At 48.3% G+C, this 27,207-nt stretch overlaps 1 protein-coding gene and 1 long non-coding RNA gene across 9 annotated transcripts in view; one reads left to right on the plus strand and one right to left on the minus strand.

Annotated features, from left to right (window-relative positions):
• The first annotated feature begins 91 nt into the window (after positions 1-91).
• Positions 92-25,664, plus strand: LOC104651914 (uncharacterized). 5 transcript variants are annotated; one of them, XR_012514649.1, is made up of 4 exons: positions 92-134; positions 12,385-12,524; positions 22,459-22,549; positions 23,480-25,664. It is a non-coding gene; the product is annotated as an uncharacterized LOC104651914 (long non-coding RNA). The 5 variants fall into 5 exon arrangements; XR_745309.3 differs by lacking the exon at positions 22,459-22,549 and having other exon boundaries at positions 23,480-23,594; positions 24,962-25,664; XR_012514645.1 differs by lacking the exon at positions 22,459-22,549.
• Positions 13,375-27,207, minus strand: part of SP2 (Sp2 transcription factor) — a 33,940-nt gene continuing 20,107 nt past the window's right edge. For all 4 annotated transcript variants that reach the window (XM_003931214.4, XM_074388644.1, XM_074388645.1 and 1 more), the window contains 5 exons: positions 25,660-26,634; positions 18,657-18,969; positions 17,091-17,265; positions 16,642-16,835; positions 13,375-14,612 (listed from right to left, as the gene is read on the minus strand). In XM_003931214.4, the coding sequence (XP_003931263.1) occupies positions 14,512-14,612; positions 16,642-16,835; positions 17,091-17,265; positions 18,657-18,969; positions 25,660-26,634 (1,758 nt within the window). In that variant the 3' untranslated portion in view covers positions 13,375-14,511. The remainder of the gene's footprint in view (positions 14,613-16,641; positions 16,836-17,090; positions 17,266-18,656; positions 18,970-25,659; positions 26,635-27,207) is intronic.

A 27,207-nucleotide genomic window follows, 5' to 3' on the forward strand; every position in this document is an offset into this window, starting at 1 on the left:
TTGGTTGGAGCTTTTGGGGAGCGAGGCCAATTAGAGCGTGAACAGAGGAACCCAGCGGCCAATGGGCAGCGCCTTTGGGGGCGGGAGCAGAGAGACAAGGAAATGCTGTCACCGCCGTTAACACGCACGTGGAGGTTAGTTAAAGGTATAGGAAGATCTCCTGCAGCTCAGGCGGGGCGGAGGATGTGTCCCGGGGGCTTGAGGGGAGTGGTCAGTATTAAGTGACTGGCCCATAGTAGGTGCCTGAAGGTGAGCTTAGGACAGGAAGTACCCCCTGGGAGGGGAGACTAGTGGAATGGAAAAAGAAAAATGGAAAATGGAATTAGGGGCCAGACTGAGGCAGGGTGATAGAGAAAAGGGTAATCTGGTTGTGGGAGAAATTAGGGCATGAGAGTGGGAGAGGTTGAAATGACTTGAGGACCATGCACCGACTGGGGAGGTGCAATGGGGTTAGGAAGAGACGGTGAGGTGAGAAGGAAGATGGCTGAATGGGAAGGGGGAAGAAGGAAATTTGGGACCAAGGCATCCCAAACGAGAGTTGTTTTCCTCTTCTAGTTTTGTTTTGTTTGAGACAGAGACTAGCTCCGTGGCTCAAGCTGGAGTGCAGAGGCGCGATCTCGACTCACTGCAGCCTCTACCTCCCAGGTTCAAGCAATTCTCTGCCTCAGACTCTGGAGTAGCTGGGCTTACAGGCACCCGCCACCAGGCCTGGCTAATTTTTCTATTTTTAGTAGAGACAGGGTTTCCCCATGTTGGCCAGGCTGGTCTCGAACCCCTGATCTCAAGTGATCCACCTGCCTCGGCCTCCCAAAGTGCTGGGTTTATAGGCATGAGCCACGGAGCCCACCACCTCTTCTAGTTTTGAGCCCTCCCTCCAGCCTCATTTACTTAAGCGAGGGTCAGAGCATACTGCTCCCTTTGCTCATGGTTTCCCCTGTCATGGTGCATTGGAGTTCATAGGAGCCAGTGTCCTGGTATATGGCAAGGCTGCCAATGCCCTCTCTCTCCAGGGCCTCCCCCATCTTTGTCAAGCTTTTCCTTTTCCACATTTTGCCCATCCTAGGTAGTAGGAGTGTAGCCCCTAGGTCAATGCCAGCAATTGCCAACTGAGAGTACACAGAGCAGGTGGCTGTGCATAGCCATTCCAGGCAGTGGATGCAAGGCTGAAAATGGGAAACCCACTTGTGCTTAATCCAATTCTGACCTGGAGGAGGCAGCCTTGGGTTGAGACCTCTCTGTAGCCCTGCTTTCCACCAGCATCAGGAAGGGGAGCTGCAAGAGCCATCTAGGCAGGTACCCAGGACTGTGCCAGGTAAGGGGAACTTCATGGCCTGCCCAGGTGTCTGCATTACAGCTGAGCTTCATAAAGCCCTACATTAGATACCTGTCATCCTTTATGTGTACATAGCTTGAGCCAGATAGAATCTGGAAGACAATTTTGCTGCAAAGAAATAATACAGGTCTCAAGGCTTAATGATATTTTCTATGGATTCTCCATTGGTTGGAATGTTTTGTGCTGCCATCATTTTCCTCCATCAGCGTAATTGAGAGAAAGTTAACTGGATTTACTTTCCTGAAGTTGTCTTTCTATGTAAGAACATTGCTGTCTTCCTGCCCTCCTAAGTCCCTGCAGCTGAACCAGTGTAAGCAGTAATGAATGCACTTCGACTCGGATGGCTTTTGTTCATTTTCTTTTTTTTTTTTTTGAGATGGAGTCTCCGTCTGTCACCCAGGCTGTAGTGCAGTGGTTTGATCTTGGCTCACAGCAACCTCCGCCTCCTAGGTTCAAGCCATTGTGCTCCAGCCTCCCAAGTAGCTGGGATTACAGGTGTGTGCCGCCACACCTGGCTAATTTTTTGTAATTTTAGTAGAGATGGGATTTTGCCATGTTGGCTAGACTGGTGTTGAACTTCTGACTTCAGCCTCCCAAAGTGCTGGGATTACAGGCCTGAGCCACGGCGCCCAGCCATGGTTTTTTTTTTCACACTCTTTTAGCACTCCTGGGCTGCTGCTTCTCCGGACCTGGATTCTAGGACACCAAGACTAAGATCATCTGTGTACTTAAAAGCCAACAGCTCAGTGTAGTGGGGGTAAATACATATTTATGTATTCATTCAGTAGACATTTGTTAAAGACTTCCTTTGGACCAGACACTGAACCAGGTCTGAGAACATTAAGATGAAGGTGACAACCTGGGCTTGTAGTCTATAGGGGGAGGCAGATTTGTGAGGTTAAGAATTGTTGTGGCTTTTTTTTTTTTTTTTTTTTTTGAGATAGAGTCTCACCCTGTCACCCAGGCTGGAGTGGGATGATCTTGGCTCACTACAACCTCTGCCTCCTGGGTTCAAGCGATTCTCCTGCCTCAGCCTCCCGAGATATTTTAACAGGTGTTTCTGGGCAGTAAAAAGGAGCAAAAAGAAGAGGATCAAACAGTCAGGAAAGGCTTCGTAAAGGGAGTGGATATTTGATGTCTTAATGAGTAAGTTTTTGCTGGATGGACAATGGAACAGCCGTTCCAGCAAGAGGGAACATTGTGAGTAAAGGCATGGTGCACTTGGGGGACCCTGGAGATGTGTGATACTGCTGGAGCAAAGGTGATGAGAAAACAAGCTGATCAAGCAGGCAGGGGCTAAATGATCCTTGCTGAAGAGTCATCACGAAGGTGGTGCTGAGGGCCAGGCTTTTAGACACAATGATTCTGATATTTTATCCTGTGATATTTTTTAGCCTGTGAACCAGCGTCTAGTTCCTGCTTTTTAAAGACCAGATGGGAAGAAAAGTGCTATATTCTGACAGCCTCTCCTTCCCTTGGCAATTAGCAAAGAAGTGTGTAGCTGACTGCCTTTTTGTGTTTTTTCCTTTGTCTTGAAGATAGTAAGTAGACTTGTGTGACTTTTTTGCTTAGTCAGATTTGGTATCTGGATCACAAAGCAGCCCCGCAGTGCACAACCAGAAGGGAAACAAGCCTCCTGGCTGCTTTTGCTACTGATGCAACCAGCAGCAGGGGCTTTCTGAGTGGGAGAAAGGAAATATTTTACTGTTCCAGTCTTTTCTTGAGAAAGTCCTAAATGAACAGAAAATACATAGCAAAAATTTTATTGTACAGAGAGGCACACTGGTTTCTCAAGATGAAACAAAAAAGTCTGCATGGCCGGGTGTGGTGGCTCATGCCTATAATCCCAGCACTTTGGAAGGCCAAAGCAGGTGGATCACTTGACGTCAGGAGTTTGAGACCATTTCTACTAAAAATACAAAAATTAGCCAGGTGTGGCGGCAGGTGCCTGCAATCTCAGCTACTCAGGAGGCCAAGGCATGAGAATGGTTTGAACCTGGAAGGTGGAGGTTGCAGTGAGTGGAGATCACACCACTGTACTCCAGCCTGGGCAACAGAGAAAGACTCTGTCTCAAAAAAAAAAAAAAAAAAAAAAGTCTGCATGTGGGTTTGGGGACTCTGCCTTGCCTATTTTCTTCTAATGCTTTTGCATTTACTTTCTATTTTTCTTTCTTTTTTTTTTTTTTTTTTTTTTTGAGACAGAGTTTCGCTCTTGTTACCCAGGCTGGAGTGCAATGGCGCGATCTCGGCTCACCGCAACCTCCGCCTCCTGGGTTCAGGCAATTCTCCTGCCTCAGCCTCCTGAGTAGCTGGGATTACAGGCACATGCCACCATGCCCAGCTAATTTTTTGTATTTTTAGTAGAGACAGGGTTTCACTATGTTGACCAGGATGGTCTCGATCTCTTGACATCGTGATCCACCCGCCTCGGCCTCCCAAAGTGCTGAGATTACAGGCTTGAGCCACCGCAGCCGGGTCTATTTTTCTTTTTTTTTCTTTTTTTTTTTTTTTTTTGAGACGGAGTTTCGCTCTTGTTACCCAGGCTGGAGTGCAATGGCGCGATCTCGGCTCACCGCAACCTCCGCCTCCTGGGCTCAGGCAATTCTCCTGCCTCAGCCTCCTGAGTAGCTCGGATTACAGGCACGTGCCACCATGCCCAGCTAATTTTTTGTATCTTTAGTAGAGACGGGGTTTCACCATGTTGACCAGGATGGTCTCAATCTCTCGACCTCGTGATCCACCCGCCTCAGCCTCCCAAAGTGCTGGGATTACAGGCTTGAGCCACCGCGCCTGGCTATTTTTCTTTTTTAAGACAGAGTCTCACTTTGTTGCCCAGGCTGGAGTGCAGTGGTGCAATCTGGGCTCACTGCAACCTCCGCCTCCCAGGTTCAAGCAATTCTGCTTTCTCAGCCTCCCTAGTAGCTGGAATTGCGGGCACCTGCCACCACGCCCAGATAATTTTCTGTATTTTTAGTGGAGGCAGAGTTTCACCATGTTGTCAGGCTGGTTTCGAACTCCTGGCCTCAAGTGATCCACCCTCCTTGGCCTCTCAAAGTGCTGGGATTATAAGGGTGAGCCACAGCGCCCGGCCACATTTGCTTTCTTAAACCACCTTTTTTCTTTCTTTCTTTTTTTTTTTGAGATGGAGTTTCGCTCTTGTTACCCAGGCTGGAGTGCAATGGCGCGATCTCGGCTCACCGCAACCTCCACCTCCTGGGTTCAAGCAATTCTCCTGCCTCAGCCTCCTGAGTAGCTGGGATTACAGGCACGTGCCACCATGCCCAGCTAATTTTTTGTATTTTTAGTAGAGATGGGCTTTCACCATGTTGACCAGGATGGTCTAAATCTCTCGACCTTGTGATCCATCCGCCTCGGCCTCCCAAAGTGCTGGGATTACAGGCTTGAGCCACTGAGCCCGGCCAAACCACCTTTTTTCTAATTATGTGACTAAGTTATGTATTTCAGTTTTACTTTAGTGATTGAATTTGTGTTTTGGAACCTGGCTCTGGTGACCAAGTGGATGATGAGCAAGGGAGGCGGGGATATGTTGGGAGATGCTGCAGATTTGTCTAAGTGGAGGATGTGGGCAGGATCCCGACGCATGAGTATGGGGTAGGGTGGGCGGAGAGGAGGGATCCACTCACCAGGACTGGCTTTAGCTCACATGGGTGGTGCTGTTCACTGAAGTGGGGCACGTTGGAGGAGGAGGTTTGGGGGAAAGATGAATTCCTTAGCAACCTTTTGAGTGTAAGGGTTGATGGGACACCCATGTTTGGCCAGGTTGGATAATGGAGTCTGGAGCTTAGCAGGGAGGTCAGGGCTGATGATACTGGTTTAGGTAGCATGAGCCTCGAGGTGGCACTTAGAGCTGTGAGGGAGGATGAGAATGTTTGAGAAGGTAAGAGGGCCTGGGAGAGTTAGGGAGGGTGGTGGGGAAAAGGAGAGTCAAGGAGCAGTAGGAATGATGCTGGTGAAATATACTGTCCATATTACTTTTCTTTCCTTTTTTTTTTGAGATGGAGTTTTGCTCTTGTTGCCCAGGCTGGAGTGCAATGGGACAATATTGGCTCACTGCAACCTCTACCTTCTAGATTTAAGCAATTCTTCTGTCTCAGCCTCCCGAGTAGCTGTAATTACAGGCACATGCCACCACACTCAGATGATTTTTGTGTTTTTAGTAGAAACAGCGTTTCACCATGTTGGCCAGGCTGGTCTCGAACTCTAGACCTCAGGTGATCTACCCACCTCAGCCTCCCAAAATGCTGGGATTACAGGTGTGAGCCACTGCGCCCAGCCAGTGTTCAGCTTTCTACGAGGGGAGAGCAAGAGGGCTGATAGCAGAGCAAGAGGTGTGCTGGAGGGTCTGAAGCTCAGGAATTCTTGGGCCCAGCCTTGGGGTGAACTCAGCTTGGAGCCCCAAGGGTAGCAACACCAGGACTCACACTCACAGAAGTGTGTGTGCTTGGTGCTCTGCCAGCAGATGCCTGAGCTCTGAGTAGGTTTATCGGAGGCCCAAAGGAGGTGGGTCCTCAGAGGCTTGGGGCGAGATCAGAGGAGGCTGAACCTTATCTGTGTCCTGCCTATGGTGCTTGTGGCTAAAGCCCTACACGATCCTTGCATGTGCTTATAGATGGCTTCCCAAATACATTGTGTGTGGCTGGCATTTCCTGTTAGAATGGGAGCTCCTTCATGAGAGGGACCACATCTCTTAACTTTCTCTGGCTCCTTCTCACAATCCTAGCCCACAAGCTGTGCTCAAAAAATGCTAGTCTGTAATATTTATGCATAAACTACTTTTGTTAAGCTTTTTGGTGTGATGGGTGTTAGGTATGGTGGTGGGGCATGGGATTTTTTTGCACCTGGTGGGAGCAGGGCTGAGTGTGTGTTTTTGGTTTTTGGTGTTTTTCTTTTTTCTTTTTTTTTTTTTTTGAGACAGGGTATTACTCTGTTGCCCAAGCTAGAATGCTGTGATATAATCATAGCTCACTGCAGCCTTGACCTCCTGAGCTCAAGAGATCCTCCCACCGCAGCTTCCTAAGTAGCCGAGACTGTAGGCACACACCACAATGCCTGGCTAATTTTTTTATTTTTATTTTTATTTTTATTTTTTTTGAGACGGAGTTTCGCTCTTGTTACCCAGGCTGGAGTGCAATGGCACGATCTCGGCTCACCGCAACCTCCGCCTCCTGGGTTCAGGCAATTCTCCTGCCTCAGCCTCCTGAGTAGCTGGGATTATAGGCACGCGCCACCATGCCCAGCTAATTTTTTGTATTTTTGGTAGAGACGGGGTTTCACCATGTTGACCGGGATGGTCTCGATCTCTTGACCTCGTGATCCACCCGCCTCGGCCTCCCAAAGTGCTGGGATTACAGGCTTGAGCCACCGCACCTGGCCTCTTTTTTATTTTTGTAGAGACGGGGGTCTCACTATGTTGCCCCTGGTCTCAAACCCCTGAGCTCAAGCAGTCCTCCTGCCTTGGCCTCCCAAAATGCTGGGATTATAGGCATGAGCCACTATGCCAGCCACAAGCGTGTTGTTGACTGGAGGGATGTCGAGCTTCAAAGGCCAAGTGAATTAAATCAGTTTCAGTTCCCAGACAACCTGCCTTGGTATTATGGTGTGGGCCACAGGCAGTGAGTGGGAGGAGGCCTGGTGGTGGGTTTTCAGGCAGGCCCAAAGGACATGGTCTACGAGCTTCCTAGTTTCCTTTGAGAAATCCTGGTCAGTGCTTGCATTTATCCTGCCCTGCAGTCAATTCTCATTTCCTTTTTCCCAGGGTCCCTATGAGCAGGTATTTGACCCTCTTTTCCAGGCCCGGAGTCACTACCATAGTCCACCATGGTTTGCTTCCTTTTTTACCCATAGCCCTATTCATTATTCCATCCTCTCAGCCTCACTTACTGCCTCTTCTACTCCCTGAGGACTCCTTCACCTAGGAAACCCAATTGCCACCTGTCCTGAGATTACTGCATTTCCTTTAGAGGCTCACCCCAGCCCCAAAGACCTTGGTTGAATCACAAGTGTTCCCTGTCCCAAGGCAGCATCTCATTCCCAAGTTAGGTTCCTTGGAATCTGTGTTCTGTCAGCCATGAGCCCCTGATGGGTCTGGGGACCTGAGATGCTGCAAGTGTCAAGGGGCAGAATGGAGGTGAGGCTGTGGCTGGCAAGCTCTGCCTGGCAAGTGCCCATGCCTCTTGTAACCCCAGAATCCCAGGGTCCTAGTCACCATAGTGTGTGCTGTCCACTCTGATTTTGAAGCTGCTTGGGTGATCTTGTTCCATTTGCTTCATTTTTTACTTCTCCATTCTAGGTCTTCTGTTCCATTTTACTTTTCAATAATTTTAGACTTACAAAAAAGTTACAAATACAGTACAAAGATTTCCCATACATTCTTCATCTACCTTCCCCAAATGTTAAGATCTAACTACCATAGCACAATTGTCAACACCAAGAAATTAACATTGGCACAACACTATTAATTAAACTGCAGAGGCTGGGAACGGTGGCTCATGCCTGTCATCCCAACACTTTGGAAGGCCTAGGTGGGTGGATCCTTGAGCCCAAGAGTTCAAGACAATCCTGGGCAACATAGAGAGACTCCAACTCTACAAAAAAAGTGGAAAAAACTCTGGGCTTTTTTGAATTTCACCCTTTTTTCTCCTACTCATGTCCTTTTTCTGTTCCAGGACCCCACGTTGCATTGAGCAGTCATGTCCCCTTAGTCTCCCATCCGTAACAGTTCTCAGTCTTTCTGGTGTTTTGTCCAACTCCCCCCGCCCCACTTAAGAATGGGTATGATGTTGGGAAATGGATCCGCCCACTTTGGAAATGATGCAGCAGCTTGGTTTTGGAGACAGGACAAGAGACAGGGTTGGCCTTGGGCAGGGTGAGTTTTCCCTAGGGCAGCATGCACTATGGAACTTCTGCTCTATTCCCTTTTGCCTGGGGTAAAGGATGATACTGCTGTTGTGTCTGTGTGTGTGACCACAGCCCACTTTCCCACCATGAGCCCGGGAGCGCAGGGTGTCCTCCCCCAGGACTCCCAGTCATCACAGTTCTATTCAACTTTGGGCCTGCCTCCCTAAAAGCTCCCTGGCATGGGGTGGGTGGCCCTGCTATGCTGAGTAAGACTGCCTGCCTGTGGGAGGACAGTGCAGAAGACACACGTCTCATGGGACCCGGGTGTGGGCCTTGCTGGTTTGGTGGATATAGCTCCCTCTGACTCTATAGAGGGGTCTGTGCCCAGTTGACATCACGGCCGAGTTCTTCTAGGACTGGAAATTAGGAAGAGACTCAGAAAGTGTCAAGATTAATGACTGCGGACTGGGCTCTCTTTCCGTCCTGCAGGACAGCAGTAGACCCAAGGTAGAGCTGACCCAAAACTCAGGGGTGTGCATCTCGCAACTGTAGTCTGCTGAACAGCCGTTTGCCTGCCCCCACTGCAGGGGTTAGTGCTGGTCTAAGGTCCTCTAGGAGAGGTCAGTGTGTCAGGAGCCTGGTGGGGGAGAGGAACTGAGAACCCTGTCCACCCCTCACAGCCAGAGAAAGAAGCAGAAGCAACAGGCACATAAGCCTTTGGACACTGAGGCCAGTGGTCTAACCCAGGAGCTGTCCCACTTGCTTTGGGCAGTTGCCTCCTTCCACTTTGATCATCTTTTGGGCAGCAGGTTAAACCATTTTGGTGGCCAGGGACAGTGGCTCATGCCTGTAATCCCAGCACTTTGGGAAGCTAAGGCGGGTAGATCACCTGATGTCAGGAGTTTGAGACCAGGCTGGCCAACATAGTGAAAGCTCGTCTTTATTAAAAATACAAAAAATGAGCTGGGTCTCTTGGTGGGCACCTGTAATCCCAGCTACTCAGGAGGCTGAGGCATGAGAATCACTTGAACCTGGGAGGTGGAGGTTGCTGTGAGCCAAGATGGCACCACTGAACTCCAATCTGGGTGACAGAGCAAGAGCCTGTATCAAAACAAACAAAAAAAGTTTTGGCTATTGTGATCCTATAACTTAGGGAAGGGAAGACTGAGAGGTAGGGGGCTGTCAGTGGGTAGAGAGGATGTTACTGGCCAGGGAAGAGTGGATGGATGATGCAGAAGTCACAAACTGGTAGTTAAAGGGCTGAAACTGATCCTGCTTTTTTTTTTTTTTTTTTTTTTTGAGACGGGGTCTGGCTTTGTCACTGAAGCTGGAGTGCAGTGGCACATTCTTCGTTCACTGCAACCTCTGCCTCCCGGGTTCAAGCGATTCTTGTGCCTCAGTCTCCCAAGTAGCTGGGATTACAGGCATGTATCACCACATCTGGCTAATTTGCGTGTGTGTATATGTGTGTGTGTGTGTGTGTGTGTGTGTGTGTGTGTGTATAATTGATATGGAGTCTCATTCTGTTGCCCAGGCTGGAGTGCAGTGGAACAGTCTCAGCTCACTGTAACCTTTGCCTTCCCACTCAAGCAATTCTCCTGCCTCAGCCTCCTGAGTAGTTGGGATCACAGGCGCCCACCACCATACCCAGCTAATTTTTCTGTTTTTATTAGAGACCTAGTTTCACCATGTTGTCCACGCTGGTCTCAAACTGCTGACCTCAGGTGATCCGCTTGCCTCAGCCTCCCAAAGTGCTATAATTATAGGCATGAGACACCATGCCCAGCCAATTTTTTTTTTGTTTGGTTTATTTATTTATTTATTTTGAGACGGAGTTTCACTCTTGTTACCCAGGCTGGAGTGCAATGGCACGATCTCGGCTCACCGCAACCTCCACCTCCTGGGTTCAGGCAATTCTCCTGTCTCAGCCTCCTGAGTAGCTGGGATTACAGGCACGCACCACCATGCCCAGCTAATTTTTTGTATTTTTAGTAGAGACGGGGTTTCACCTTGTTGACCAAGATGGTCTCGATCTCTTGACCTTGTGATTCACCCGCCTCGGCCTCCCAAAGTGCTGGGATTACAGGCTTGAGCCACCGCGCCCGGCTCTGTTTGGTTTATTTTTATTTTTATTTTTATTTTTTTGAGACAGGGTTTCGCTCGTTACCCAGGCTGGAGTGCAACGGCGCAATCTCACCGCAACCTCCGCCTCCTGGGTTCAGGCAATTCTCCTGCCTCAGCCTCCTGAGTAGCTGGGATTACACGCACGCGCCACCATGCCCAGCTAATTTTTTGTATTTTTAGTAGAGACGGGGTTTCACCATGTTGACCAGGATGGTCTCGATCTCTTGACCTTGTGATCCATCCGCCTCGGCCTCCCAAAGTGCTGGGATTACAGGCTTGAGCCACCGCGCCCAGTCTGTTTGGTTTATTTTTAAAAAAAAACAGGAGGAACTCGGGGCCACAAGTGTCTTCAAAGTGTCGATGATCAGTATGTCCCTCAATTCACATTAATTCTCACAGCTAGCTGTGTTCTTCATCAATGTATGAGCTGAGTGATCCACCACTAAGACAATTTTTGTGTTTTTAGTAGAGACGAGGTTTCATCATGTTGCCCAGGCTGGTCTCAAACTCCTGACCTCAGGTGATCCGCCTGCTTCAGCCTCCCAAAGTGTTGGGTTTACAGGCGCCCCCATGCCCGGCTAATTATTATATATATATATATATATTTTTGAGACGGAGTTTCGCTTTTGTTACCCAGGCTGGAGTGCAATGGCACGATCTCGGCTCACCGCAACCTCCGCCTCCTGGGTTCAAGCAATTCTCCTGCCTCAGCCTCCTGAGTAGCTGGGATTACAGGCATGCGCCACCATGCCCAGCTAGTTTTTTGTATTTTCAGTAGAGACGGGGTTTCACCACGTTGACCAGGATGGTCTCGATCTCTCGACCTTGTGATCCACCCGCCTCGGCCTCCCAAAGTGCTGGGATTACAGGCTTGAGCCACCGCGCCCGGCCTAATTATAATATTTTTAGTAGAGATGGGGTTTTGCTATTTTGGCAAGGCTGGTTTCAAACTCCTGCCCTCAAGTAATCCCCCTGCCTTGGCCTCCCAAAGTGCTGAGATTACAGGCATGAGCCACCACACCGGGCCAAAAAGATGATTTTAAAAATGAACTGGGTGGTTTGAAGGAAGGGCAAGGAAGCCCCATTTGCAGGTCTGGTTGAGCAAACAGAAGTACATATAACACCTCAATTTGCCTTCAGGAGGGAAATCTTGCCCCATCCCCTTTTCTTCCAGGCATGGAATCCTAGTTTCTGGGATAATGAGCCCAGTGTCGAGTGTCAGCTGGACAGAGAGGAGGGGCATGAGGGATGGCCTTTGGTACAAATGACGGTGGAGATGGAAGAGGGCAGAGGAGGAACCATGAATGTGGGGCCCCCACCCTTGATCTACACCCAGATTTTCATCAAGGGCCCATCAGGATCAGGTGTCTGTGGGAGCCTCTTGTCTAGGGTGAACTTAGACTGCATTACTCCTTCAACAGTTCCCCTGCAACTCTCAAAGGATAGGTTAAAGCCAGAGGAGGGCCAATTGGCCCGTCTTTCTGTGCTTTCTTGGTGCCATCACTCGGCTAGGCAGAATACATTCTCTCGCTCCCTAACAGCCATCCCATGGGAGGCAGAGATGATCAGACATAACTTTTGAACCTCCGTCTCACTGGAGAAGGGAAAAATCCTACAAGGGAAATGCTCGTCCTGCCCAGCTGGGGGCTGGCACCTTCATTTCCAAATGATGCTGCGGACTCAGGTCAGTTTCTGTACTGGAAGCATAAAGCACATGGCTTGGAAATCAGCTCCGAGGAAAGGATCCTTCTTTGTGCCTGAGAGCAAAGCCAAGGGAAACATGTGGCAGAAAGTGGTCAGTTAATACTCCCCTTCTCTCCACCAATCCCCTTATTCAGAACACAGCAAGGCAGTTCTCTAGTCATGGAGTCCAAGCATGATGCAGTCCAAGAGACGCAGAGCTGAGGGGCTGAGGAAGAGGCTTCTGTGCCAAGCTGGATTCAGCTGGTGGTCTAGTATTGTCCACAGGGCTTCAGCAGTGGTAAGAAAGGCCCCCTGCTTGTTAACAAAGAAGTAAATGGCAGAGAACCTGGATCCATCTGAGACCTGTGGGCTTTTTACTTTTTCAGCCGTTTGAGGGTTGACTGGCTCTAAGGAAAAGCTGTTTGCTGGCAGACACAGGTGGCTGGTGACAAAGGGGAACGGATAGCTCAAAATGAGCCTCACCACTCCTGAACAGAACAACGATCCTGGCTGTGTCCTCTTGAGGGTGAGTAAAAGCACATGCTGTCCTCTACATGCTTGAAGCAGACTTGCCTGTCTCTTCAGGGTGGATGCTCTTCAGGGCCCTGTGGGGCTTAAACACATGTGCTCAGCTAGCTCCAGTCTTAATCTGCACCACATCACAATCCCTGACTTCCTAACAGCTCTGCAAAACAGCAAAACAGAGCCCCACTAAAATTTCAGGTTTATAGCATTTGCTATAACCAAAAGGCACAATCAACTTCTCTCTGGTGTACTAGGCAGGGGACAGAAGGAACCAGAATCTGTGGCCAGGGTCTTCTCTCGGGTGGAGCTGGGCTTCAGGACCCTCTAGCTGCCAGGCCCTCCCAGGAAACTGCCTGGCCCTTAACTTTGGGAAGGGAATTTGGCCCTTGGGGAAATGCATTTTTGCCAGACTGTAGCCTTCTGGAGGGGACTGTGCCAAGACTCCCTTGGCTCTCCTCTCTAAGCTTCTTACTAATGGGCTTTGAGACCAATGCCTTCCTCCAGAGGTTAAGGAGGCGGGTGGGGTAGTTAGCCTGCTGGCCGAGGAAGTCACTGCTGTGACTTGGCTCTGTGGTATCTGCTTTGTGTACAAGCAAAACTGGCTTATGGAAGAAAAAAGCAGGAACACCTGCATTGGGCCTGGCCCTTGGAGGTGCTCTGGGGGCTTGTGTCATGAGGCACATGTGGCCGTGGCCCCATTTGGGCATGTGGCCTGGATTTGCCGACAGTCAGGAGGGCAAGGTCCTACCTTGGTCCCAGTGTGCATCGCTCTAAGAGACCACAGCTCCCTCCTCTGGAGTCCCCTCTCCAAGCTCTCCAAGGGAAAAGACAAAGGAAGCCGAACTGCCAAGTTGCAGATTTTGCCTCAGGCAACTAAATTTATTAGCAAGAAAAAATTTTTGTCAGCCCAGCGCTGACCAACAAAGTACGTTAATAGAGGATAACAAATCTGTCACTTAATTCATAAAACATACCTCAAGCAGTTACAACTAAAAATAAAGTTGGATTTTTGTTTAATTTAAAAGCCTCAAAAATAACAAGCAATATGTTTTTTAAACATGTAGTAGACACAATTGTCTATTATACAATATACACTGTACACAAGTAGAGCTTGGGCTGATCAGGGGTGAGATGAAGGGAGAGGGAGAAGGTTCAGGATGTGCAGGTGTTATCTGAATTCAGATTTGAGTTGAAATGCTGTGTCATTTAGAAAAGGGAATTGCTAGAGTGAGAAAAAAATTCATATGCTCATCATCGCCCCCCCAAAACCCTCAACTGAAAGCAGGCATGTGGGGGGTGAATAACAAGGAAAGGAGAAGGGAGCAATTAAATAAATTTCTTTAAAGCACACACAGTACACAGTGTTCATCATTTGAAGTAGAGAGTATAAGGCAACGTTCTCCATAGAAAAAGAGGGATCAGGAGGAGTCGGTGGTTATCTTTACTTTTTAAATAGAGCTGGAATGTGCTGGAGGAGAGGTTGTGGCAGGGCTGGGCACATGGAGTGGAGGTGGCCCGGAGTCTCTCCAGAGGTGGGTGCCGAGCCCCAGGGCGTCCACAGTGGCCAGCAGGGCCGGGGAGGTGCAGGAGAGGGGACATGGCACGATGCGACTCCGGCAGTGTTGGGAGCGGGGATTGGGGTAGGGAGTGGGGGCTCACTTTGCTCCTCGACGGAGTGAAATGCATGTTTTTCCTTTGGAAATAAGGGTTCCCACGCGTCCTGGTTTAGAACGTCTCATTGGGCATGGCCAGTGTCCACAGTCTGGGCAGGCCGGGAGCTCGTGGTGAGGGGAAGGGCCAAGGCGGAGCCAAGGGGCTTCGGAAGGAGGACAGTACAGGGAGCAGAGTCCCTTCCTGTGGGGATAGTCGAAGAACAGAAGTGGGGCTGAGGGTGGGCCCAAGGCAGCCACAGGGCTCCTTTTCCACCAGGGGCCCAGGGAGGACACAGGTGGGGATTGCATCTTCAGGGCCTCCCACCGCAGTTGGCCTTACAAGTTCTTCGTGACCAGGTGGGTCTTGTAATGCTTGGTGAGGTGGTCACTCCTCATGAAGCGCTTCTGACACTGGGCGCACTCAAAACGTTTGTCCCCTGGGAAGAGGAAATGCCCATCACTCACAGACCCTGTGCATAGACCCTGTCCCTGCCCAAAAAGGTGGGGTGCATGTGAGGGACACCCAATCAAGCTGACATGGCCTTGTCACCACATTCTGCCCATCTCCTGCTCTCACATTTGCTCCCTGGTGCCTACTTATCTAAATCTTTTTTTTTTTTTTTTTGAGATGCGAGTCTTGCTCTGTTGCCCAGGCTGGGGTGCACTGGGGCACAAGCTATGCTCATTGCAACCTCTATCTCTATCTATGTTTAAGCAATTCTCCTGTCTCAGCCTCCAAAGTAGCTGGGACTACAGGTGTCCACCATTGTGCCCAGATAATTTTTATATTTTTGTAGAGATGGGATTTTGCCATGTTGGCCAGGCTGGTCTCAAACTCCTGACCTCAGGTGATCTGCTTACTCTGGGCATTCACTATAGCAATGTTTGCCGAAAGTGTGTGTGTGGACCACTGTGGATACCCAGGGCAATTTCAGGTAGTAGATGGATGAACTTTGTATTTTTAAGAGATGGGGGTCTTGCTATGTTGCCCTGGCTGGTCTCAAACTCCTGGGCTCAAGTGATCACCTGCCTCAGCCTCCCAAAGTGCTGGGATTACAGGTGCGAACCACTGTGCCTAGCCTGGATCAACCTTTTTTTTTTTTTAAAGTAGAGGTGGGGTTTCACCATGTTGGCCAGGATGGTCTTGATTTCCTGACCTCGTGATCCATCCGCCTCAGCCTCCCAAAGTGCTGGGATTACAGGCATGAGCCACCACGGGATCAATATTTTTAATAGTTTTGCATTGACTTGCCAGTACATAAAACTGTAACAGTGATATCTCACTTCGGCAGGCAGAGGAAGGAGGATCAACTGAGCCCAGGAGTTTGAGACCAGCCTGGCAACACAGTGAGAACCTGTCTCTACCAAAAATTTTAAAATTAGCCAGGTGTGGTGGTACATGCCTATAGTCTCAGCTACTCAGGAGGTTGAGGTCAGAGAATCACTTGAGCCCAGGAGTTCAAGACTGCAGTGAGCCAAGATTGTGCCACTGCACTTCAGCCTGGGTGACAGAGTGAGATCCTGTCTCAAAAAAAAAAAAAAGTCTGTGGCTCCACTAGTCACTAGCTGTGTGACTCGGCCACCACCTCTCCATTCCTCAGTAAAATGGGCATCAACAGGCCAGGCGTGGTGGCTCACACCTGTATTCCTAGCACTTTGGGAGGCTGAGGTGGGAAATTACCTGAGGTCAGGGGTTGGAGACCAGTCTGGCCAACATGTTGAAAGCCCGTCTCTACTAAAAATACAAAAATTAGCTGGGTGTGGTGGCGGGTGCCTGTAATCCCAGCAACTCAGGAAGCTGAGGCAGGAGAATTGCTTGATCCTGGTGGGGCAGAGGTTGCAGTGAGCCAAAATTGTGCCACTTCACTCACCAGGACCAACTGAGGTATAAAGTGCTTAGTACTGTGCCTGGCACACTATGTCAGTGTTTGTTAAATAACTATATGGACATGGCAAAGTTACCAGGCTGTGTCATACAATAACAACTGTTCTTTTCCCATTACTTTGGGAAACAACAGTGATAATGGAATGGCTTGAAAATAATTTCTTTTTTTTTTTTTTTGAGTCGGAGTTTTGCTCTTGTTACCCAGGCTGGAGTGCAATGGCGCAATCTCAGCTCACTGCAACCTCCGCCTCCTGGGTTCAGGCAATTCTCCTGCCTCAGCCTCCTGAGTAGCTGGGATTACAGGCACGCGCCACTGTGCCCAGCTAATTTTTTGTATTTTTAGTAGAAACGGGGTTTCACCATGTTGACCAGGATGGTCTCGATCTCTTGACCTCATGATCCACCCGCCTCGGCCTCCCAAAGTGCTGGGATTACAGGCTTGAGCCACCGCGCCCAGCTGAAAATAATTTCTTATGCTGTCCCTGGACAGTCTGTAGCTCTTACTCAGTGTGGCAGTTCCAGGAGTGTCAATGTTGCTAAGGGTCATAGAGTGGGGATGGGGGGAGAGGCAGGAAGCTGACCTGTGTGGGTGCGAGCATGCCGCTGGAGCTCGTCACTCCGTGTGAACCTCTTCCCACAGAAGAACCAGTTGCAGACAAAGGGCCGCTCACCAGTGTGCAGGCGCACGTGGGCACGCAGCAAGGATGTCTTACGGAACGTCTTGCCACAGTCGGGGATATGGCACACATGCTTCTTCTTGCCCTGCTCTCCAGACCTGAGAGTTGGGGTGAGGGTGGAGTGGAAAGAATGGGAAGAGGAGAGAAAAGAGGTAGAGGACGGGGGCAGGAATGGGATGCAGTGAGGATGTGGAGTCAGGTCATAAAGCACAAGGAGGCAGGCGGCAAGGTGGCATAGAGCCACCAGCTCTTCTCCACCTGGTCTGTGCCAGCTTGCAGCCCTGGACAACTGTCCAGGAGGGGCTTGGAGAACACAGACCAGCCTTGTGGCTTGGCCCCTCTCCTTGAATTACCTCTTCTCCCCATCCTTGCAGTTGGGACACGTGCAGGCCATGCGGCGCCGCTTTTCCCCAGGCTGGGTCTCTCCGGCCAGGGCTTGTTCCATTTGCAGCTGGATCTGGGTGGGGCTCAGCCCACTGATGGTCAGGTTGTTCCCAGAAACATTCTGCACTGTCAGCTGCTGCTGCCCTGTGGGGACAAAGAGGGCAGAGTTCAGGGTGAGGAAGCCTGAAATCTCCAGTCAACCTTTCTGCCCTTCGCACATGACAAAGATGATAATCATAGCAGCTATTTTTGAGAGCCTGCTGTATGTCAGATACCATTTTAGGGACCTTGTATGTATTCACTCATTTAATGTTCATGACCCTATAAAATAGGTATTATCATCAGCACTTTACAGATGAAGAAACTGAGGCTCAATGACATCAAGGTCATACAGCTAGTAAGTGGTAGAACCCAGATCTGAACCCAGGAAGCCCATGCCCTAAACCACTGTACCATGCAGGGAGAATCTGCTTTAAAATACTGCCCACATGATTTCAGTTGGGAAGGGTCTTATCTTGGACATTTCTTCCTGAATCTTCTCCAACCTTAGGCCCTTGTAAGGTATCAACTCTGCTTTTAGGAAGGTCTCCAGGGATTTTTATTAATAAGACAGAGGTCAAGGCCAGGTACAGTGGCTCATACCTGTAATCCCAGCACTCTGGGAGGCAGGAGAATTGCTTGAGTCCAGGAGTTCAAGACCAGCCTGGGCAACCTATAGGGAGACCCCATCTCTACAAAAAACTAAAAAGTTGGTCGGGCATGGTGCTACATGCCTGTAGTCCCAGCTACTCAGTAAGCGGAAGTAGGAGGGCTGCTTGAGCCCAGGAGGTTTGAGGCTGCACTGAGCCATGATCATGCCACTGCACTCCAGCCTGGGTGATAGAGCGAGGCCCTGAGGCCATGTCTCAAAACAACAACAACAACAACAACAACAACAACAAATAAGAGGACACAGTTCTATGGGCTTTGGAAAAAAAAATCAGATCCTCTAGGATACGTTATCTTCTTGGGGGTCACCTCAAGAGGGAAAATCAAATGTGTTAAACTGCTAAAAATTCATTAAGGATGAAGAGAAATTCAGAGGGGCTCCCACTAGATAAGGAGCCATTTTCGCTGAAGGGTAAAATGGCTAGGCTGCTTCAATTTTCCCCCTGGTTATTTGCCAGGCTGATTTCACAGCATAAATCTCACCACTGAACTGAAGTGCAGCACAAATTATTCCCACTGCCTGGGGCTCCCTCCTTTTCTTCCAACCTTAACTCAAGGCTTTCTCCTCCAAGAAGCCGTTTTTGTGTTTAGATGTTAGTTGGAAAGTTTCCCAAGTATATCTGTCTTCTCTGTCTTTAGCTGTCAGATGGAGAAATGTGTCTTAAACTATCTGAGTGCTACTGTAAGGACTAGGTGAGAAACTGCAGGTGTACATGCCCTTAAGCCGGACACATCCTCACTATCGTTACTGGGAATCCTGAAGCCAACCCATAGTTTTCACCTGCTAAGAGCATAGGTACCACTATGGCCACAGGGGCCATCCTCACCGCCTGTGTTGGTGATGGTGACAGGCACGCCCTGGACCTGGACTCCGTTAATGTTGATGGTCTGCATTGCCTGGGCAGCTGCTGCCAACTGGGCTGCATTCAGGCTGATGATGCTCCCAGCAGGGGCAATCTTTGGCAGGGGACGTTCTTTTCGGAGAATTGCAGCTGAGTGCTTTTTACTGGTCCCGCTGAGATGGGAAGCACGGGATGCAGGGCTGCTACAGGTGGTGTTAGAGGTTGCTGCAGCTGATGCTGGGGGGCTGTCCTGGACAAGGACTGTCTGCACCTCACCAGAAGGAGTACGGATGTAGACCTGGGAGGGGCCAGAGAGAAAAAAAGTCAGTGCCTGGAAGAGACTAGGCTTCTGGGGCCTTCAAATGTATCCTGCCCAAGTGAGAACTGGGGGCACCCGTCAGCCAAAAGTCTCTTCCTCTCAACTCACCTAAACCTAAATTTATACACCACTGATGCTCAACAAAGGGCTGCTGGCATCCTATACTAAGATGGCGAATGTTGACTATTGATTTGAAACCAAACGTTTAATTTACTTAGCATGGAAAAATATAATTACCAACTATCAGAACTGGAGATTTAGAAGGCAGTGCACTGTGAATTACCATCAAACAACCAACACTGGTTCACTTTGGTTTTTAAGAGCCACATATTAGAGCCCAGGAGTTCCAGGTTATAGTAAGCTACGATCCCTCTACTGCACTTAGCCTGGGTGACAGAGCAAGATGCTGTCTCAAAAAAAAAAAAAAAAAAAAAAAAAAAAAAAAGTTTCTGGTCTTTGTAATCAGAAAAAAAAAAAAAAAAAAGCCACATATTAATGAAAAACAACTTTTCTCCAATTCAGATTGGCAAAGAGGGAAAAACAAAATGTGCTCATTGTTGGTGAGACAGCAGGAAACAGGCACTTACTCGTATATTAGGAGTGGAAGTATGATGTGGGCTAACCGTGCCGGAAGGAAATTTGGGAATATGTATCAAAAACCTTAAAAATATGCATGTTAGAGTCTGAGCGGGACAAGGAGGGCATCTGTAGCGGGGAGGAGGGTGTCTGTGGTGGTGGCAGGCTGGCTGCCTACTGGAGGACTTACCCAGAAAGGAAGTATGTTAAGGATAGTGGGGGTGAGGGCTCTGTCACAAAGGGAGTTATTGAAAGGAAGAAGGCTAGATGGAATGCTGCGGTGCTAGATGGGAATTAGAGGCATTGGTGGAAACTCATGGGATTCAATATATAGAGAAATATAGATTCAAATGTGTGTATATATGTGTGTGTGCCCTTATATAAGTTTATCTATCTACATCTATCTATGTAGGCATTGCATAGGTATGTCTATTTATATATACTTCCTAGCTGTGTCCATTGAGAAGGGCTGGGACCAGCCATGCCCAGTAGGAATGAGCTTACCTAGCATCTAGGCCTTAGATTGTAACTTACATCCTCCACTAAAAGGAACCCAGCTCCTTGGTGAAACAGTTGATTCTAGGGGGGGGGGGGCAGGGAAGGTACCAGAAAAGCTTGGAACACTTGTACCAGAAAGTAAAGAAATGCTTATAGAATGGTGGGGACTTGAAAAGATATAAGCCAGCTTAAAGGGGCTGCCACTGGCCAATTCTAGGTCAATGAAAACATCAAAATAATAGTACTAACAGATTATAACCCAGTAAAGAAAACAGGAATCTGGACCAGGTGCAGTGACTCATGCCTGTAATCCCAGCACTTTGGGAAGCCAAGGCAGGCAGATCAGGAGGTCAGGAGTTTGAGACTAGACTGGCCAACATGGTGAAACACCATCTCTACTAAAAATACAACAATTAGCCCAGTGTGGTGGTGCATATCTATAATCCCAGCTACTCGGGAGGCTGAAGAAGGAAAACTGCCTGAACCTGGGAGGCAGATGTTGCAGTGAGCCAAAATCACGCCTCTGCCCTCCAGCCTGGGTGACAAGAGCAAGACCGGTCTCAAAAACAAACAAACAAACCAACAGGAATCTGGCTGGGTTTGGTGGCTCACGCCTATAATCCCAGCACTTTGGGAGGCCAATGCAGGTGAATCTCTTGAGGTCAGTGGTTTGATACCAGCTTGGTCAAAATGGTGAAACCTTGTCTCTACTAAAAATACAAAAAAAAAAAAAAAATTAGGAAGGGATGATGGCGCACTCCTATAATCCCAGCTACTGGGGAGGCTGAGGCAGGAGAACTGCTTGAACCCAGGAGGTGGACATTGCAGTGAGCCAAGATTGCGATACTGCATTCCAGCCTAGGTGACAGAACAGGACTCTATCTTAAAAAACAAAAAACAGGCCGGGCGGGGTGGCTCACACCTGTAATCCCAGCACTTAGGGAGGCTGAGGCAGGCAGATCATGAGGTCAGGAGATCAAGACCATCCTGGCCAACATAGTGAAACCCCATTTCTACTAAAAATACAAAAATTAGCTGGGCATGGTGGTGTGCACCTGTAGTCTCAGCTACTCAGGAGGCTGATGCAGGAGAATCACTTGAACCTGGGAGGCAGAGGTTGCAGTGAGCCAAGATTGTGCCACTGCACTCCAGCCTGGCGACAGAGCAAGACTCCATCTCAAAAAGAAAAAAAAAAAAAAAGGAATCTGTGAGTCCATAATGACATAAATAAATAAATGGGGAGGAAGAAAATGATAAAATGTAAAAAAAGGCCATCACATTGTTCAATGAGAGGAACCAGGAATCCTAGAAGAAATGGTTGATTCTAAGGCTGAGGCTGGGAAAATATAAGGAACGAAGTTCAGACACATGCTGCAACACGGATGAACCCTGAAACATTATGCTAAGTGAAGGAGGCCAGTCACCGGACACATGCTACAACATGGATGAACCCTGAAAACATTAAAAATAGACTAGTGATTTCCAGAGGCTGCGGGGAGGAGGAAATAAAAGAGGAATAAGGTTAAAGGGTAGAGTTTCTTTTTGGGGTGATGAAAATGTTCTAAAAATATATAGAGGTAATGGCTGCACAACTCTGTGAATATACTAAAAATCACTGAATTGTATACTTTAAAAGGGTGAGTTTCATAGTATGTGAATGTCTCAATAAAGCTGATTTTATTTAAAAAAGAATGACAGCCTGTCAGAGGGATATTAAGAGCCAACCTGAAAAAGCTGCCAATGGCCAAAGCTGACCTTGAGCCTTCAAAAGTGTCAAGTTCATGACAGTCAAGTAAAGAATGAGGAAGTGTTTCAGATCAAAACAGACTGAGGAGACAACTTAATGTAATGTGTAATACTGGATCAGATCCTTTCACCACAAAGGAATTAGTGGGGCAAGTGGTGAAAACTTAGTGGGGTCTTGGAATTAGTTGTGTATTTCATTGCTAATTTCCTGGGTTTGACAATTGTATTGTGGTAATGTAGAATGTCCTTGTGTATAGAAATTAAAATATTCAGAAGTGACAAGGGGGATCATAGTGGCAATTTACACTCAATTGAGTCAAGAGGAAAAAAGTTCTTTGTAAAAAAAAACAATCCTGCTGTGATTTTGATTGGAGTTATTTTTAATTCCTGGATTATTTATGAGTGTTTCTTCTCACTTAAAAGCTAACAAACATCCCATCTCTTTTCATTTATTTATTTATGTACTTATTTTTTAAGAGACAGGGTCTGTGTCACCCAGGCTAAAATGCAGTAGCATGATCATAGCTCACTGCAGCCTCGAACTCATGGGCTCAAGTGATCCTCCCACCTCAGCCTCCTTGAGCAGCTAGGACTACAGGCATACACTAACATACCTCGCTAATTTTTAAATTTTAAATTTTTTTGTAGAGATGGGAGTCCTGCTATGGCGTAGGCTGGTCTTGAATTCCTGGGCTCAAGCCATCTCTAGACTCAGCCTCCCAAAGTGCTGGGATTACAGGTATAAACTCTCTCGCCTGGCCCATCTCTTAGTAAATATGCAAATCTCATTCCCAATTTTCTGATATGTGCCCTTTTTTCAAATCACTGATATTTTATGTCTGATTTTGTGTGTGTATGTGTATGCATGCACGAGAGTGTGTGTATTTTCATCTGAAGGTTTAGCAAGCTTTTTTTTCCCTTTATCCTGTAAAATCAAAAGCAAAACAGCTTTTTTTTTTTTTTTTTTTTTTTTTTTTGAGACGGAGTTTCGCTCTTGTTACCCAGGCTGGAGTGCAATGGCGCGATCTCGGCTCACCGCAACCTCCGCCTCCTGGGTTCAGGCAATTCTCCTGCCTTAGCCTCCTGAGTAGCTGGGATTACAGGCACGCACCACCATGCCCAGCTGATTTTTTTGTATTTTTAGTAGAGACGGGGTTTCACCATGTTGACCAGGATGGTCTCGATCTCTCGACCTTGTGATCCACCCACCTCGGCCTCCCAAAGTGCTGGGATTACAGGCTTGAGCCACCGCGCCCGGCAACAGCTTTTTTTATAAAGGGCAAGAGAGTAAATATTTTAGGCTTTGTGGGCCATATTGTCTCTGCTACTTAACTCTGCTACTGTAGTGCAAGGGCAACGCAAATGGATGTGTCTGTGTTCCAATTAAACTTCATTTACAAAAACAGGTGGGTGGGCTAGATTTGGCTTGAAAGTTGGTTGCAGACTGCAAACCTCTAATATAGAATACAAATTGTTTTAAAATGTGCATGTCCTTGACCCACTTTTAGGGATTTATTTAGCTACAAGATTGGAAATAACCTAGATATATACAGGTAACAAGGTATCAGTTGTATAACAGTCAGCATGTTGGGAGTCATGAAAGCTGTGTAGTCATGAAAAAATAATGCTGTAGCTAAATCTTTCTGCATATGTATCATTATTTCCTTAGGGAAGACCTGGGTTTAAGTCTCCATCAACGTCAAGATATGGGACCTCATGGAAGGGAAGAGAGGCAATGCCGAGGATGTGCACCTGAGCAGGTGCCCCAATTCTTCACCTGTAAGGTAGGTCTGATCATGAGAATTCACAGACATTGTGAAAACGACTTATTAAAAAAAACACCTGGCAACATAAAATATGCTAGAAGGGTGAATTCCTGTGTGACTTCTATGTCCACAACTCAAATTCAAGGGCTGTCTTCTTCACCCAGAAAATTATACAGCTTCCCACTGTCAGTCATTCGATTCTCCCTCTAGAGAAAACTAAGTCATAAATTCCTCAATGGCAGGAATTTTTTTTTTTTGAGACAGAGTCACACTCTGTCGCCCAGGTTGGAGTGCAGTGGCTCTATCTCTGCTCACTGCAAGCTCTGCCTCCCGGGTTCAAGTGATTCTGCTGCCTCAGCTTCCCAAGTAGGTGGGATTACAGGTGCTTGCCACATGTTCAGCTAACCTTTTTTTTTTTTGAGATAGTTTCACTTTTGTTGCCCAGGCTGGAGTGCAATGGCACAATCTCTGCTCACGGCAACCTCTGCCTACCAAGTTCAAGCAATTCTCCTGCCTCAGCCCCACGAGTAGCTGGGATTACAGACATGCACCACCAGGTCAAGCTAATTTTGTATTTTTAGTAGAGACGGGGTTTCTCCATGTTGGTCAGGCTGGTCTTGAACTCCCGACCTCAGGTGATTCGCCTGCCTCCGCCTCCCAAAGTGCTGGGATTACAGGTGTGAGCCACCACACTCGGCCTAATTTTTAAATTTTTTTATTAGAGATGGGGTTTGACCATGTGTTGGTCAGGCTAGTCTTGAACTCCTAACCTCAAGCCATCCGCCCACCTCAGCCTCCCAAGGGGATTACAGGCATGAGCCACCACACCTGGCCAGAGCTGTTTTTTAAATTTAAAAAAAAAAGTGCTCCCCAATTTTAATGGTAGCACCTGCTACACATAAGACACAAGAGTTGGCCAGGCGTGGTGGCTCATGTCTGTAATCCCAGCACTATGGGAGGCCACAGGAGGTGGATCACCTGAAGTCAGAAATTTGAGACCAGCCTGGCCAGCAGGGTGAAACCCCCATCTCTACTAAAAATACAGAAATTAGCAGGGTGTGGTGGCAGGCACCTGTAATCCCAAACTCCTCTGGGAGATGGAGGTTGCAGTGAGCCCAAGTGGCAACACTGCACTCCAGCCTGGGCAGCAGAGTGAGACTCTGAAGTTACAAATCTGAGTTGACTCCTGACTCCTGTCATTTATATCCTATTTGATCTTGGATACTTCACAAATTCTCTGAGTTCTGGGTTCTCCATCTGCACAATTTCTGGCACTTGGTAGGCATGCACAAAGAATAAAACTTGCCTCAAAGAATCAAAGAGATTCCAGAGTATTAGAGCACATTAATAAATGCCAAAAATAAGAACATTCTTGTTGAATTCAGCATTCCGGTTTGGCAGAGAGCAGTGGCTCAGCCTGGCATGTGGCATACACTCGTAATCCTGACTACTCAGAGGCTGAGGTGGGAGGATCGCTTGAGCCCAAGGAGATTGAGACTGTAATGACTGCATCACTACACCCCATCCTGGACAACAGAGTAAGACCCTAAAACACTCTAAAACAAACAAACAAACATTCCAGATGGATCTAGCCTAAATATTCCTGCTATAAAGCTAGGCTGCTCTTCCTGTTGTTTTCTTGTCATTAATAATGATCATCATTTTTCTCATTAATTTTCTTCACATAAAATTCTATGGTTTTCATTCTTGGAATGAAATGGATTGGAATGTTTTCATTCTTGCTACTGAGTATGTAATTCTATAATCAAAAATAAGTGTTATTAAAAATTATGTATCTGTCCCCTTTCCCCTTCCCCCCAAAAAAAACCCGTAAAGAAAAAGGGCCAAAATACCCCTGTGTTTCATTCATCTAATTTCTAAAGATAAGCAGTACTTGGCCCTATGAACTAGAGAGTACATTTGTCAGGTAGAAACGGTCACTTACTACCCACCCCAAAACATTCTGACTCTCAAAGGTCATATCAAGCTAGGAGATGATCAGCATCATCTTCAAAGCAAGCCAAGAAGAGGTAATCAGAGGAGGAGGAGGAGGGAGAGGAGGACAGTACAGGGGGTATGGTACCTGAGTAGGTGTCGGCTCAGCTGCCTGGATCTGAAAGTTCTGGGAGGGCTTCTGGGGGACAGTGGGGAGGGTGGCAGATGCTGCCTGTACCACCCGAAGAGCCTGCTGGGGGATCTGCACCACCTGCTGCTGCTCAGCCTTGGGGGGTACCACCTGGACTTGCTGGACCACAGCTGGCTGGCCCCCACCAGGGCTCTGAACGATGAGCAGGTTGTTTCCTGCCTGGATGATGTTGTCGGCGGTAGTCTCAATCAGCACCGTCTCCACCTGCTCAGCCACAGCCATAGGGGGCTGGGAGGCAGGAAGGCTCTTCTTCCTTGCTTTCTTGTTAGTCTTAGACAGTGAGGTTGGGGGGCTTTCAGTGAGGAGCTGAGTGGGCGCCCCAGTGTCACTGGTGTTCACGAGGTTGTTGACGGGCAGAGTGAGCGTCACGTTGCCGCTCCCACCTGTCAACTTCACCACATTGGCCCCACTCTGCACCGGGGTGGTGTTCGTACTCGACTTCTGGATGGGGGCTGGCTTGATGGGTACAGGCTTGTGACTGGACGGTGAGGGGGTGATGATGGCTTGGTTGGTGCCAGGGATGATCTGGATCTGGTTGGTGAGATTGGGCTGCACTTGGATGGTTTGGGAACTGCTTGCCTGAATCTGAGGGACCGCCTGGTACTGGATATTGGAATTTGATCGGGTCCCTTTGTTGATCATGGTGGGATTCTGGATAGCGAACACCAGCTGCCCTCCAGGATAGGAGGCGCTCAGTTGTGACCCCTGAATCTGAAGTATATTTCCTTTGGAGGACAAGATTCCAAAGCTATTCTTGCTGGGGCTGAGAGGGAGAGGGGCAGGTTTGATAGGGACAAGTTTCCGCGGTGTGGGTTGTGGGGGAGCAGGAGGTGTCACAGCAGCTTCAACTGCTGGGGGGCCAATTTTGCTACATGTTGCAGCAAGCAGGGCTAAGGGAGATGGCTGGGAGTCCTGCAAAAAAAAAACAGCAGAGAGAAGGAGTGAGACAGGATGCACGCTGCCCAGCTGCCTCTGTCCATGACCCTCTCCTCCTGGTGGCATTCCACGCCACTCCTCCCCACCTCTGTGGCAGGCATGTTGCCAGCACCCTCCCCTGCTTGGCACCTGTCTCCCTTTCTCTACTGGTTTCTCCATTAAGGGAGGAAGAAAAGGTGGGCAGTGTCTTTCTCAGGAAGGAACCCTGGGCAGCACCCCAAAGACAGGGTGACTAACAATGCGAGCTGATTTCCTACTCCCCACTGGCCTTGTTTCTAAGGACACTTAGATGGAATTTAATTAGCCCACCCCAGGGATTGAGGTGTCCCTGATTGCTCAACTGAGGAGAGGAGGGAGGAAAAAAGAAATAGAGGGGCAAAAGGAGAAATAAATATTTCAGTAAAGGGCTTTTTAGTACTCAGAACATATAACTTTATAGATTGGGGACGGCTGAACTTTTGAGACAATGAGAGAGCCTCTGTTTTCCTTTCATATGTAGTGAGGTCTGGTGGAAGGAACATTGAGTTTAATCCTTGTTTTTCCCCACTG

Source organism: Saimiri boliviensis, chromosome 17 (assembly GCF_048565385.1).
Source record: "Saimiri boliviensis isolate mSaiBol1 chromosome 17, mSaiBol1.pri, whole genome shotgun sequence".
NCBI lineage: Eukaryota > Metazoa > Chordata > Mammalia > Primates > Cebidae > Saimiri > Saimiri boliviensis.